At 34.1% G+C, this 12,237-nt stretch overlaps 1 protein-coding gene across 6 annotated transcripts in view; it reads right to left on the minus strand.

The window, feature by feature from the left end:
* Window positions 1–12,237, minus strand: part of COL19A1 (collagen type XIX alpha 1 chain) — a 312,492-nt gene that overhangs the window by 134,753 nt on the left and 165,502 nt on the right. For all 6 annotated transcript variants that reach the window (XM_032864437.1, XM_032864441.1, XM_032864440.1 and 3 more), the window contains one exon: window positions 1,708–1,761. In XM_032864437.1, the coding sequence (XP_032720328.1) occupies window positions 1,708–1,761 (54 nt within the window). The remainder of the gene's footprint in view (window positions 1–1,707; window positions 1,762–12,237) is intronic.

Below are 12,237 nucleotides of genomic sequence, written 5' to 3' on the forward strand. Positions count from 1 at the left end.
TCCTCTCCAAGTTGCTTAAAAACCTCAGTTTCTGAATAAGGATGATAGTATTACTTATCTCACAGAGCTATTGTGAGAAATAAACAAAAGGAAATAATAATGTGAAGCATTTAGCACATGATAGGAGGCTCATAAATCTTAGCTGTTATTCACAAACTTTTACTTTCCTTTTTTTTTTTTCTTTAAGATTTTTTATTTATTTGACAGAGAGAGATACAGTGAGAGAGGGAACACAAGCAGGGGGCGTGGGAGAGGGAGAAGCAGGCTTCCCACCCAGCAGGGCTCGATCCCAGGACTCTGGGATCATGATCTGAGTAGAAGGCAGATGCTTAACGACTGAGCCATCCAGGTGCCCTCCTTTTATTTTCTTAACCATCAAAACTTATTAAGCCCTTTTGTATTACTAAACTAGCTATCCGTAATAAAAAGTAAACATAGAATATTTAGTTTTTAATTTTGATTTTTTATCCAAATCAAATCTTAATTGTACTACCAAAAAATTAAAAAAAAAACAAAAAAGTTGCTGTAGTAGAAAAAGTTAGTTTAAAAAAAATACACAGAAGCACATCAGCTCAATCTTAAGCTCCAATTGAAGTATATTTTCTATAGTACAAGGGCATACTTGCCACATTTTGCTCTGCCCTAAATAACATCACACATGTTCAGTCCCATTCCTGATACCGCCAGAAAGTCCATGAGTACTTTCTAGCATGTCGGGAGTCAGAAATCCATATAAGAGAATTAAGAGAAATGAGATTTTAACCTGATAAAAGGTAAACATTGGTAAAATATACCACTGGTTCCCAAATAGTTGAAGGATTTTGATATATTTGAGGTAAAAGACTTATTTGCCAGAGGACAAAACTGGAAATAATAAACAAAAATGACTAAAAAAGAGATTTGGGGTTAATATCGTAGGACAGTAAAAGAGAACATGGGATTTAGAATCAGAAGCCCCATATTCAAGTTCTGGTCTTCTTTTTATTAGCTCTTTGACTTTAGGCAAATCACCTAAACCCTGAATCATACAATCCTCATCTATCAGGTAACAAAAGTTAATAACAATAATCATATGAGCAAGCACATAAAGTGTTTCAAGGCATTAAAATGATTTGAAAATAGTAATAACAATAAGCCATAAGAATGGAGTGACCCACTGCTGTTGAAGTGAAGCTTACCCATTATCACTGCAGGGGTTCCCTTTCCTGGGGAAAGCTAAGACTAACTATTGCAACTACAATTTATTCACTTACTACATATTTTATCTCAAAGGCAGAAAACTCAAAAAGAAGCATTACAAAGCATCACTAATGTCAATAATTTAATTCAACTAAAGACTGTAGTTAATATCCACCATCTTTACAGAATTCATGTACAGGCAGGAACTCCACAAAGATACTCATCAACTTAACTCTGCAAAGATCAGCTTAACTCAAAACCCCAAAATAAGACCAATGTGCCCTAGATCAAATTACGGTTAACTCATTTCACCTAATGCATCTCTACATTTGTGCTGCCAATCTTGAAAGTTCATAGAGAACTTTCTGGATTGTAAAAGCTCTGTCAAAATCTCAACTCAGATTTCAGGCTTTGGATCATTAACCCTCTCCTCATCTGCTTGTGTATTTTGGGTTTATTTTCATTAATGTTCAGAAATAAGTAAGCCCTTAGATAATAATGCCTGCCAGTTGTTCCAAGTTTACTTACCCTTTGACCTTCTTTTCCAGGTGGACCCTGTGGTCCTTGTATCCCCACGGAACCCTGGGAGGGTGGAAAGGACACTTGTTAATAGACTGTTTCAAGTACATCTGCCTCATGAAGAATGCTGTGAAAAGTAATACCTACTTTATTGATAAACAAAACTTTTAGAGTGATCTGAGCTCTTCCAAAGTTAAGCTCTGTAATATATTGATAATGATAAATTGTCCCTCTGTGACTGGTTTGTCTTTGGAGCTAACTCCAGAAAAGAAAAAAAAAAAGTGATTCTAAACCAGGTGTGAGGCCAGTGTTCACTTCCAAACTCCAGACTTCCTTCCTTTCTGACTCTCCTATGGTCAGAACTATGTTTTACCAAACTACTATAAATAAGTAGTAACAATATTTGCAAACAGGAAAAAAAAAAAGAAGGTTCTTTCTGTAAATGAACTCTACAAATACAGCCACATTTTTGGTTGAGAGTAGCTCTTCTAAAAACCCACTAAGAAAACACATGATTATGATGTTGGCTTCAATATATGTCTTCTCATAATATTTAATTGTTAATATCATAGACATTATTTAATACTTTCTCACAACAACATTATCAAGAGGCAGGAAAAAATAAGCATTCTTTTTTTTTCAGATTATAAAAAAGGCCCAGGAAATTCCAGGTGCTGTTAATCTGTAAGTCAAGTCTCCTGATTGTCACAGTTACTTTTATACAGGACTTCTTACTTAAAATGAAACTCAAAATGATGGTATATTTTTTTAAAAATTGTCAGTAGTTATTGTCTCTCCGAAAGTTTCTTCTTAGTTCTCCTGATGCTTTCTCCTTCCTTATTCTACATTTTAAACTTGGGCGTTTAGGCTCATTTTCTTCTCAGTCCTCATTCTCTTGCCATGATCTAATATACTGTGGACTTTGAATATTCTAGGCCAGTGATTCTAAGATTTCCAAAGTAGGTACCTAACCACCTGCATGAGAAACTTACTCCTCTAGGGCATCTGAAACTTAGCACATTAAACACTGACTTAGGACCCTCTCCTCTCAAACTGAATCCTCTTCCAGCATTCTCCAACTCTGTCAATTCACACAATATCCTGTTAGTGCTCATGCCAGAAATTTAGAACTCATCCCCCATATTTTCCTTTCTCAAATCTCTCTTTCACATCCAGTTACCTAGTTTGGTTGGTCCATCTCCACAAAGTATATTTGGAACCATCTATTTCTTTTCATTCCTAAGGCTCCAATCATTACTTTTTGCTTGCTCATCTGCTTCCTACTTGAACCAGACACCAACCCCTCGATTCTCCACATCATGCCAAACTGATCTTAAGAAAACCCAGCCTGATCACAATTCTGTACTTCAAGCTATATTACAAAGCTGTAATAATCAAGACAGTATGGTACTAGCAAAAAAACAAACAAACAAACAAAAATCACACACACAAAACCGGACACTGGTCAATGGAGCAGAACAGAGAACCCAGAAATGGACCCTCAACTCTATGGTCAACTAATCTTTGACAAAGCAGGAAAGATTATCCACTGGAAAAAAGAGAGTCTCTTCAACAAACAGTATTGGGAAAATTGGACAGTCACATGCAGAAGAATGAAACTGGACCCCTTATACCAGACACAAAAATAAATTCAAAATGGATGGAAGACCTCAATGTGAGATAAGAATACATCAAAATCCTACAGAAGAACACAGGCAGCAACCTCTTTAATCTTGGCCACAGCAACTTGTTACCAGACCTGTCTTCAGAGGCAAAGGAGACAAAAGCAAAAATGAACTATCAGGACTTCATCAAGATAAAAAGCTTCTGCACAGTAAAGGAAACAATCAACAAAACTAAAAAGTAAGCCATAGAATGGAAGAAGATATTTGCAAATGACCTATCAGACAAAATGCTGCTACCCAAAATCTATAAAGAACTTATCAAACTCAACACCCAAAAACCAAAAAATCCAGTCAAGAAGAAATGGGCATATGACAGGAATGGACATTTCTCTAAAGAAGAAATACAAATGACAGATGTGTGAGAAAATGTTAAAAATCACTTATCATCAGGGAAATACAAATCCAAAGCACAAAGAGATACCACCTTATGCTAGTCAGAATGGCTAAAATGAACAACTCAGGAAACAGATGTTGGCAAGGATGCAGAGAGAGAGGAAACATTTTACACTATTGGTGGAAATGCAAACTGGTATGGGTGCTATGGAAAACAGTATGGAGGGTCCTCAAAAAATTAAAAAAAGAGCTACATTATGACACAGCAATTGTACCAGTAGGTATTTATAAAGAAAATATAAACATAGTGATTTAAAGCGGCACCTGCACCCCCAATGTTTATAGCAGCAATGTCCACAATGGCCAAAATATGGAAAAGAGCCCAGTTGTCCATTGACTGATGAGTGGGTAAAGATGTGGTATATATATAAACACACACACACACACACACACACACACACACACTGGAATATTAGTCATCAAAAAGAATGAAATCTTGCCATTTGCAACAATGTGGATGGAACTAGAGTATATTATGCCAAGTGAAATGAGTCCGAGAAAGACAAATACCATATGATTTCACTCATATGTGGAATTTAAAGAAAAAAATAAACATATGGGAGGGGAAGAAAAAATAAGATAAAAACCGAGAGGGAGGCAAACCATTAAGAGATTCTTTTTTTTTTTTTTTAAAGATTTTATTTATTTATTTGACAGACACAGATCTTAAGTAGATACACAGGCACAGATCTTAAGTAGGCAGAGAGGCAGGCAGAGAGAGAGAGGAGGAAGCAGATTCCCTGCTGAGCAGAGAGCCCAATGCGGGCCTGGATCCCAGGACTCTGGGATCATGACCTGAGCTGAAGGCAGGCTTTAACTCACTGAGCCACCCAGGAGCCCGCATTAAGAGATTCTTAACTGTAAAGAACAATGTGAGGGTTGCTGGAGGTGGGTGGCTGAGGAATGGGGTAACTGGGTGATGGGCATTAAGGAGGGCATGTTACATAATGAGTACTGGGTATTATATGCAACTGATGAATCACTAAATTTTAGTCCTGAAACTAATATTATACTATATGTTAACTAACTTGAATTTAAATAAATTAAATTTATTAAATAAAACTAAATAAATTTTAAATAAAATTAAATTTAAAAATTAAAAAAAAAAAAGAAGAAAACCCAGCCTGACCTTCCCTGACTTTCCACAGGAAGGGATGAAGTTTATCAGTCTTTTTTTTTTTTTTTTAAGATTTTATTTATTTATCTGACAGACAGAGATCACAAGTAGGCAGAGAAGCAGGCAGAAAGAGAGGAGGAAGCAGGCTCCCTGCTGAGCAAAGAGCCCGATGCGGGGCTCGATTGGAGGACCCTGGGATCATGACCCGAGCTGAAGGCAGAGGCTTTATCCCACTGAGCCACCCAGATGCCCTGAAGTTTATCAGTCTTAAAGTGCCTTGTACTTGACCTCAATTAAATCATTGTACAGGTAATCATTTGCCAAGTTTAAAGGACAACAGGTAGAATCTGTCTTGTATTATTATATTAATCTTATTCACATTATGGGCCCAAGAATCTGAGTGAAAAAATTCATACTGGAAAATCCATTCACTTCAGTAAGTTTTGGGTAGAGCCAATAATTTTCAAAGAGTTTTGCAAATATTTGTGATTAACCTATCATATATTAAATGCTTAGTTTGGAATAAATGAGAAAAATAGTAATAAATATTCAAACAAATCTAAATTTACCTCCATTCAGAAGAAGCATTCTTTTCTTATCTAATTTTAAAAAACTTAGGATACATTTGTACATTCTGACCTTTTTCTTTAAAAGTGTGGTTAACTTTAAACTAAAATATCAGATGTGTTTGTGGTGACCTATAATTATTTATTATGTATATATTCATTTTTTATAGAAGAAACTGTTTTAATAAATGTCATATGCATAATTTCACCATCTAATTTTATTTTAAATAGAAAAAAGTTATAAACATGTAATTTTTCATTCATACAGCTTTCATTTGATTAATGTTGTCAGTATTTAATAAAAATCACTGTAACTCATTTTCAAAAAGCATTAATACAAAAAATTCTGCATGAATCACAAATCCTCAGTGTTTTATCCAGTCTTTCTCATTCCTTCCCTATAAAACCCTAGTAAAATATAGGTATTTACTACTTTCATTTTTAAAAATCTATTCGTAGAACAATTTATTTTTTATTTATTTATTTTTAAATGCTTTATTTATTTGTCAGAGAGAGAGCACTCACTAGTGGGGGGAGGAGCAGAGAGAGAAACAGATGCCCCAATGAGCAGGAAGTCCAATGCGGGACTCAATCCCAGGACCCTGGAATCATGACTGAGCTGAAAGCAGATGCTAGACTAACTAAGCCACCCATGTGTCCTGTTCTTAGAACAATTTAATGTTATAGGGGCACATAAATCCTATGTTTTATTGATTTAGGCAGGAATAAAAAACAAGGAATGAAAAAAGTGGTCAGTTCTGTTTGATTTTTTTTTTTGCAAAAAACACCTGCCAAATGATATATAACCAAGGAAAGTTGGCTAATTAGGTCAACTTTAGGGTGGTACATTTATAATGTGCATAAGAAAAACAACTTTTAAAATCCAAATATACCAAGTATTAATTATAATTATAGGGAGTTGTGTCATTTTTCAAAAAGACTGACACAATCTTGGCTCTAGATTAAACTCCTTCCTTTTACCCCTAGGAAACTATTATCATTTCATGAATAGTCAAACTTATATATAACATTTTTGATATCCATCCAAACATTGACAGCTCTTTCAGTGTTTTTAAACATGAGCTACTAAAACATACACACACCAAATATTCATGAAGGGAGTACAATTAATTCCATGCCACATATAATCAAAATTGCACTCACTTAGTTGGACAAATTATATACAAAAGCGGACAAAAATGCAAAAATATTAAACTTGATTTGGAATGGATTCAATGGATTCAAAAATATTTATGAGAACCTTCTGTGTGCAAAGTCCAAATGGTACACTCACACACATAAACCCACGAATATACCTCCTAAATATTCATGATTCTGTATCCCATGTCCCACCCCACCTTATATTTGCTAAATCTAGAACCCAGGGAGATTTTTAATGAAAAGTCAGGGAATTACTTTTAATCTCAAATGGATTATTAACTATTTCAGTTATCCATGACCAATTTTTAATCCTAGCCATATTGCATTAATGTTCAGAATATTTTTGAGCTATCTTTATTGAATTTTAGTTGATATTTACAGAGAAAAATAGTATCAACATTGTCATTAGTAAAACACAGGCCAACCAACTACAGAAAAATTATATTTTTTCCCAAAATAAGAAATCAAAATTTGGGAATGATTCATTATTTACAATTATTCAGCTTACTACTCCTCCCACCTAGTAAAGTCAAATAGTGAATTTGCTGATCACTTACTATTGAAAATTAGGGGGCACCTGGGTGGCTCAGTGGGTTAAAGCCTCTGCCTTCGGCTCAGGTCATGATCCCAGGTCCTGGGATCGAGCCCCACATCGGGCTTTCTGCTCAGTGGGGAGCCTGCTTCCTCCTCTCTCTCTCTGCCTGCCTCTGCCTACTTGTGATCTCTGTCAAATGAATAAATAAAATCTTAAAAAAAAAAAAAAAAGAAAATTATGCATGGACCTAAGCTCCAGCCTACCTAAACTTGGGTAGAGCTCAGCATTTGTTTCAGACCCTTCTCACAGTTCCTCCTTACTCTGGCTTTCATATCATTATGTGTGTACCTTACGTATCCTCTTAGTTGAACTGGAGTCCTAGAGGACAGATCATCATTTTTTTTTCTATCTTCTGACATACTTATGGAAGAGCCTCAATAGATACTTAGTAAATTGGATCTTAAGGAAAGAAACACTGGGATGGAAAAATACTGGCTGGTGATGGTAGGAAACAGATTTCTGGTCAACATCTAATCATATTTATTTTCAAAACTTGAACTTAAATATCACATTGGAGAACTTTCTGTCTTGTCTGTATTTCTCATCTAAAGTAATCATTCAATTATTTGATATCTAAGAGTAAAATTGACTTACAGTTCATTGAAGAATTATTGACCACTTATGATATTATGTGTTATGAAACTTATTTAAATTTTTGACCACTATTTGATGTTTTATAGATGTATACCATTTTTCAAGTTAGCGAATTGTATCTTACATATAATCTGTGTGTTATTTTTTCCTTTGATTTCATTTGTGGAAGAATAATGCCAATTTATTTTCTCTACTTTTTTCATGTATTTAGTTGGCTATGAAAATGACTGTAAACTGGATTTTTCCTAAAATTTCACAAATGTGAAGATTTATTGCTTTTCTCAAAGAGAAGTATTAAGAATGTATTTCCGAGATTCATGATGTAAACATCTGCATTTGTCTATAAGGCATTCATTCTTTTCTCTCTTTTTTTTCATTTCTTAAAGTCAGGTTTCTTTTCTCTCTTTTTTTTAAGTGGGATTCTGGATATTAAAAATGTTGATAGGGAAAGGAACGCATAAGGCTGTTACCTCTTTTGGCTAGGATAAAACAATGTAAAAAATAGTCCAAGGCAGCTGACCCACTTTAAGTTCCAGTGGATAGCTGTTATAGTGTGTTACATTACACATAGCTCTCTCTGGACAATCTGCTGATTACTTAAGACAGACTAGAGCTTATCATTATAGAAGCCCATGTAAATATTTAACTGAGAAATTACTTAGAATTAACTGGTTCAGAACAGAATTTTGAAGTGTTTAACAAACACAACAGATGTTTAGCAGAGTTAATAGGGTAGATTAATTGCATTTAAACAGATTTTCATTTGTGAAAAGAAGCAAGATATATTCGTAACTTCTTAATCAAAGAAAGAAGCTGAAGTAAAAAAAAAAGGGGGGGGAAGTTTCATTTTGAAGTATTATTTGCACTCCCTTGTTAGGGATGTTGCAGAATATATGATACCTAAAACTTACTTCAACAAAAATATTATGTGAGTAAGTGTATTTTAATTGTTATGATTATTGCTTTAGAATATGCTTCATAGACTTGAAACATAAGAATAAGAGGAATCTGCATAGATTCTTAAAATACCACTGGGGCATTTTCTGTCTTTCAAATAGAGTGCACAAAATTAAAATGGAAAACAGAGCTTTTCTGTTTTTATAGAAAATTTCATGCCTTTAATATAAGAACAATGAGAACAAATGTGATACGTTGGAGACATCAGAACAACAACAACAACAAAGTGAATTAGTAAAAATGTAACAGACATACAGTCTAGTCATGGGAAGTCCTTCTGAGAAGTGAAATTCAAGAATGTTTATGTTAATAAGTTAAAGGAGTGACCGGTTTTATGTCATTTCATCGAATTATCATGACACAAGAATTTCCCTTAGGGTGTGAAAGTATTCAGAAAAACAATTTTGTGTTATATATAAAAAGCCTAACATTTCATCATAAGCAGTTGTCAGTACACACTAGGAAATAGAGGTCTTTGGAATAAAAACACAATAGAATCTCTTTCATACACTTAAAAAGAAAAAGAAAAAAAGCCCTGACAAACCTTTCCAGTAACACTGACAAGAGAAGAATGAGAGCCATCACTAGAAAGAAAATTTATGAAATATTTGTGTAGACAGGAATGTTTCAATCACTATCAGTTACAGTAAACAGGTTCCATAGTTGGATGGACAATTTTATCCTATCTTCAACAATTTAAAAAATTGAGGTCATCTGTAGTGCTTTCAAAATTTAAAAGTTTCATTTGAAAGTCTTGCTAGCTATTTGGACATGAGACATAATGTATTATGATTATTCCATGTGGTTACAAAGATAAATTTTAGCAATAATCTTTTTCTGTTTTCTGAACTCAGAAATCACATCTCTTTTTATACATTGATCCTGAAATAGCAGGTTTTTAGTCACTATTGATTCATCCATTAACACTAAAAATTAAATTAAAGAATATAACATACAGTCTATGAATCTGGAATGCTGAAGGACGTCCGTATTTCCTACAAACTTTCTTCCACCAAGAATTTTTGCCCCTATTAGGAGATAGTCTACTTTGTAACTTGTATATAGCCTCAGTTCCCTTTCATTTTGAATATTATCTCGTACAGTGAATTGCATGTAGTAAGCACTGAATGGCTGAATGACTGATAGATTCTGATTCCTTTACACTTCTCTTGGTATATCTGCTATAGTGAGAAAATTAATTGTCATAGCTACCAAAATTCCAATTAAAAAATTTATATTCTTCATCCACAAATCCCACTTCATACCAAAATAATCTGTTTTTAATTCTTATGTGGTCAAATTGCAAAATAGATGCTCTACTTCTATTTGGAAGAATTGCCCTTCATTAGAGAAAGAAATGTAAGTTGCATTAAATTTATCTCATATTGATGATTAAGTACTCTTTGATAAAAACAACATGAATTGAAGAGATTAATGTATCTATACAAACCATTAATTAATAAGAAATAGAACCAATCAAGTTATTTAAAATGCTTATATCATTTAAAATAATGTAGTTTCATATTTGGTAATTATTTTGAGTTACTTTCATTGAATTATCATAAATATTTTCATATTTTGTTAATTTTATATTTTTAGTTTTCTTGACTATGAAAAACTTTATGTAAGTTTTCTTTATTTTGGCTCTAACCCAATAATGAAATGGTTTGATTTCAGTTAACTCAAGGCCATGCTGACAAGTAAAAAATTGGTAGATCAGTGGTCTATCAAATCCATTTGTATCATCTGTCTTAAGGATTTATGTGAGGGTAAAAATGACTGATTCAGTTTTAATGATGAGTCTGATCATAACAATGGTCTAGTTTTGGACTGGCTTTGCCATAGCTCACTGACCACTTGGAGACATGGCTCCACTTCAAAAAGGGGAGCAATGTATACATGGGTTGTTTTATTTATTTATTTATTTATTTATTTTTTTCACATGGGTTGTTTTAAAATGTCCTGTGGTAACTTCTGAGAATGGACAATATGATACAAATGTAATTCCAAATGTAATACGATGAATAACTTTTGCATTTGGGCCATGTGACATAAATGACAAGACTGAAGGAAATAATCTAGTAATTTTGGGGTTAAAACACAAATCAGTACAGAGATATTCGCACCCCATATGAAAGACCTAAGAATTAATGCAGATAACTGTGAAGATGGTTAAAACAATATCACAAAAAGCAAGTGGCAATTCATTGAGTAAGTTGTTAAAAACCAAACTTTTAATAGAGGAAAATGGTCCGTACTATAATAAAGAAATTTTAAAAATATATTAAAAACATATATTGAAGACTTTTCTCTTTTAAGATTTTATTTATTTATTTATTTATTTATTTATTTATTTATTTACTTATTTATTGGGAGAGAGTGTGCACACACAAGCAGGGGAGAGGGGCAGAGGGAGATGGAGAGAATCTCAAAGATTCCACTAAGTGTGGAACCTAATTTGGGGCTCGATCTCACAACCCTGAGAACATGATCTCAGCCAAAATCAAAAGTCCACTGAGGTGCTCCGAAGACTTTTCTCTTTTTACCTTTTTTCCACTGGTCTTCCTCCTTTCTGGCAGGAGCATCCATTTCCCTCAGGAGGATTAATATCATAATAGCATAAGTGTAAAGACAATGAAAGAGTCAATGTTCAACTTTTGACATATAATGGTTCACATAGGACAGCAGTCTGGAAGCTAGGCTCCAGGAATAGAAGAGTATTTCTAAATATCAAGCATCTCATCACCACATATGAAGAGATATTCTCATAGATCACAAAGTTGAACATGAACAACACAGAGGAAGGAACCGATAAAGGCTGTTTCTATCCAACCAGAAAGGAAATTGAAAACATTTCCTTACTATTTCCTTGAATGAACAGTTTCAGGAGAAGAATGGTGAATTCAACACCAGTATTTTTGCTTTCCCTCCTCTTAGGAAACCAGGAAGAAAAAGAAGTCATAAAGCATTCTATTTCTTATCAGACAATGAGCAAAACCTTTATAATTCTGATGGAAATAATTTCTAACCTAGAAGTCAGTACCAAGACAAACTAGCAATCAAGTATACAAGTAGAATAAAAACACTTTCAGACATGTAAAATCTTAGAAAGTTTACTCCCTTTTATTTTTAATTTTTAAATTAAAAAAAAAATTTCTTTTCAGTGTTCCAGAATTCATTGTTCATGCACCACACCCAGTGCTCCATGCAATATGTGGCCTCCATAATTCCCACCACCAGGGTCACCCAACCCCCCCAACCTCCTCCCCTCCAAAACCCTCAGTTTGTTTCTCAGAGCCCACAGTCTCTCATGGTTTGTCTCCCCCTCCAATTTCCCCCAACTCCCTTCTCCTCTTCATCTCCCCATGTCCTCCATGTTATTCCTTATGCTCCACAAGTAAGCAAAACCATATAATTGACTCTCTCTGCTTGACTTATTTCACTCAGCATAATCTCTTCTAGTCCCATCCA

The sequence above is a fragment of the Lontra canadensis genome, unplaced genomic scaffold (assembly GCF_010015895.1).
Source record: "Lontra canadensis isolate GAN:19392208 unplaced genomic scaffold, GSC_riverotter_1.0 scaffold27, whole genome shotgun sequence".
Lineage (NCBI taxonomy): Eukaryota > Metazoa > Chordata > Mammalia > Carnivora > Mustelidae > Lontra > Lontra canadensis.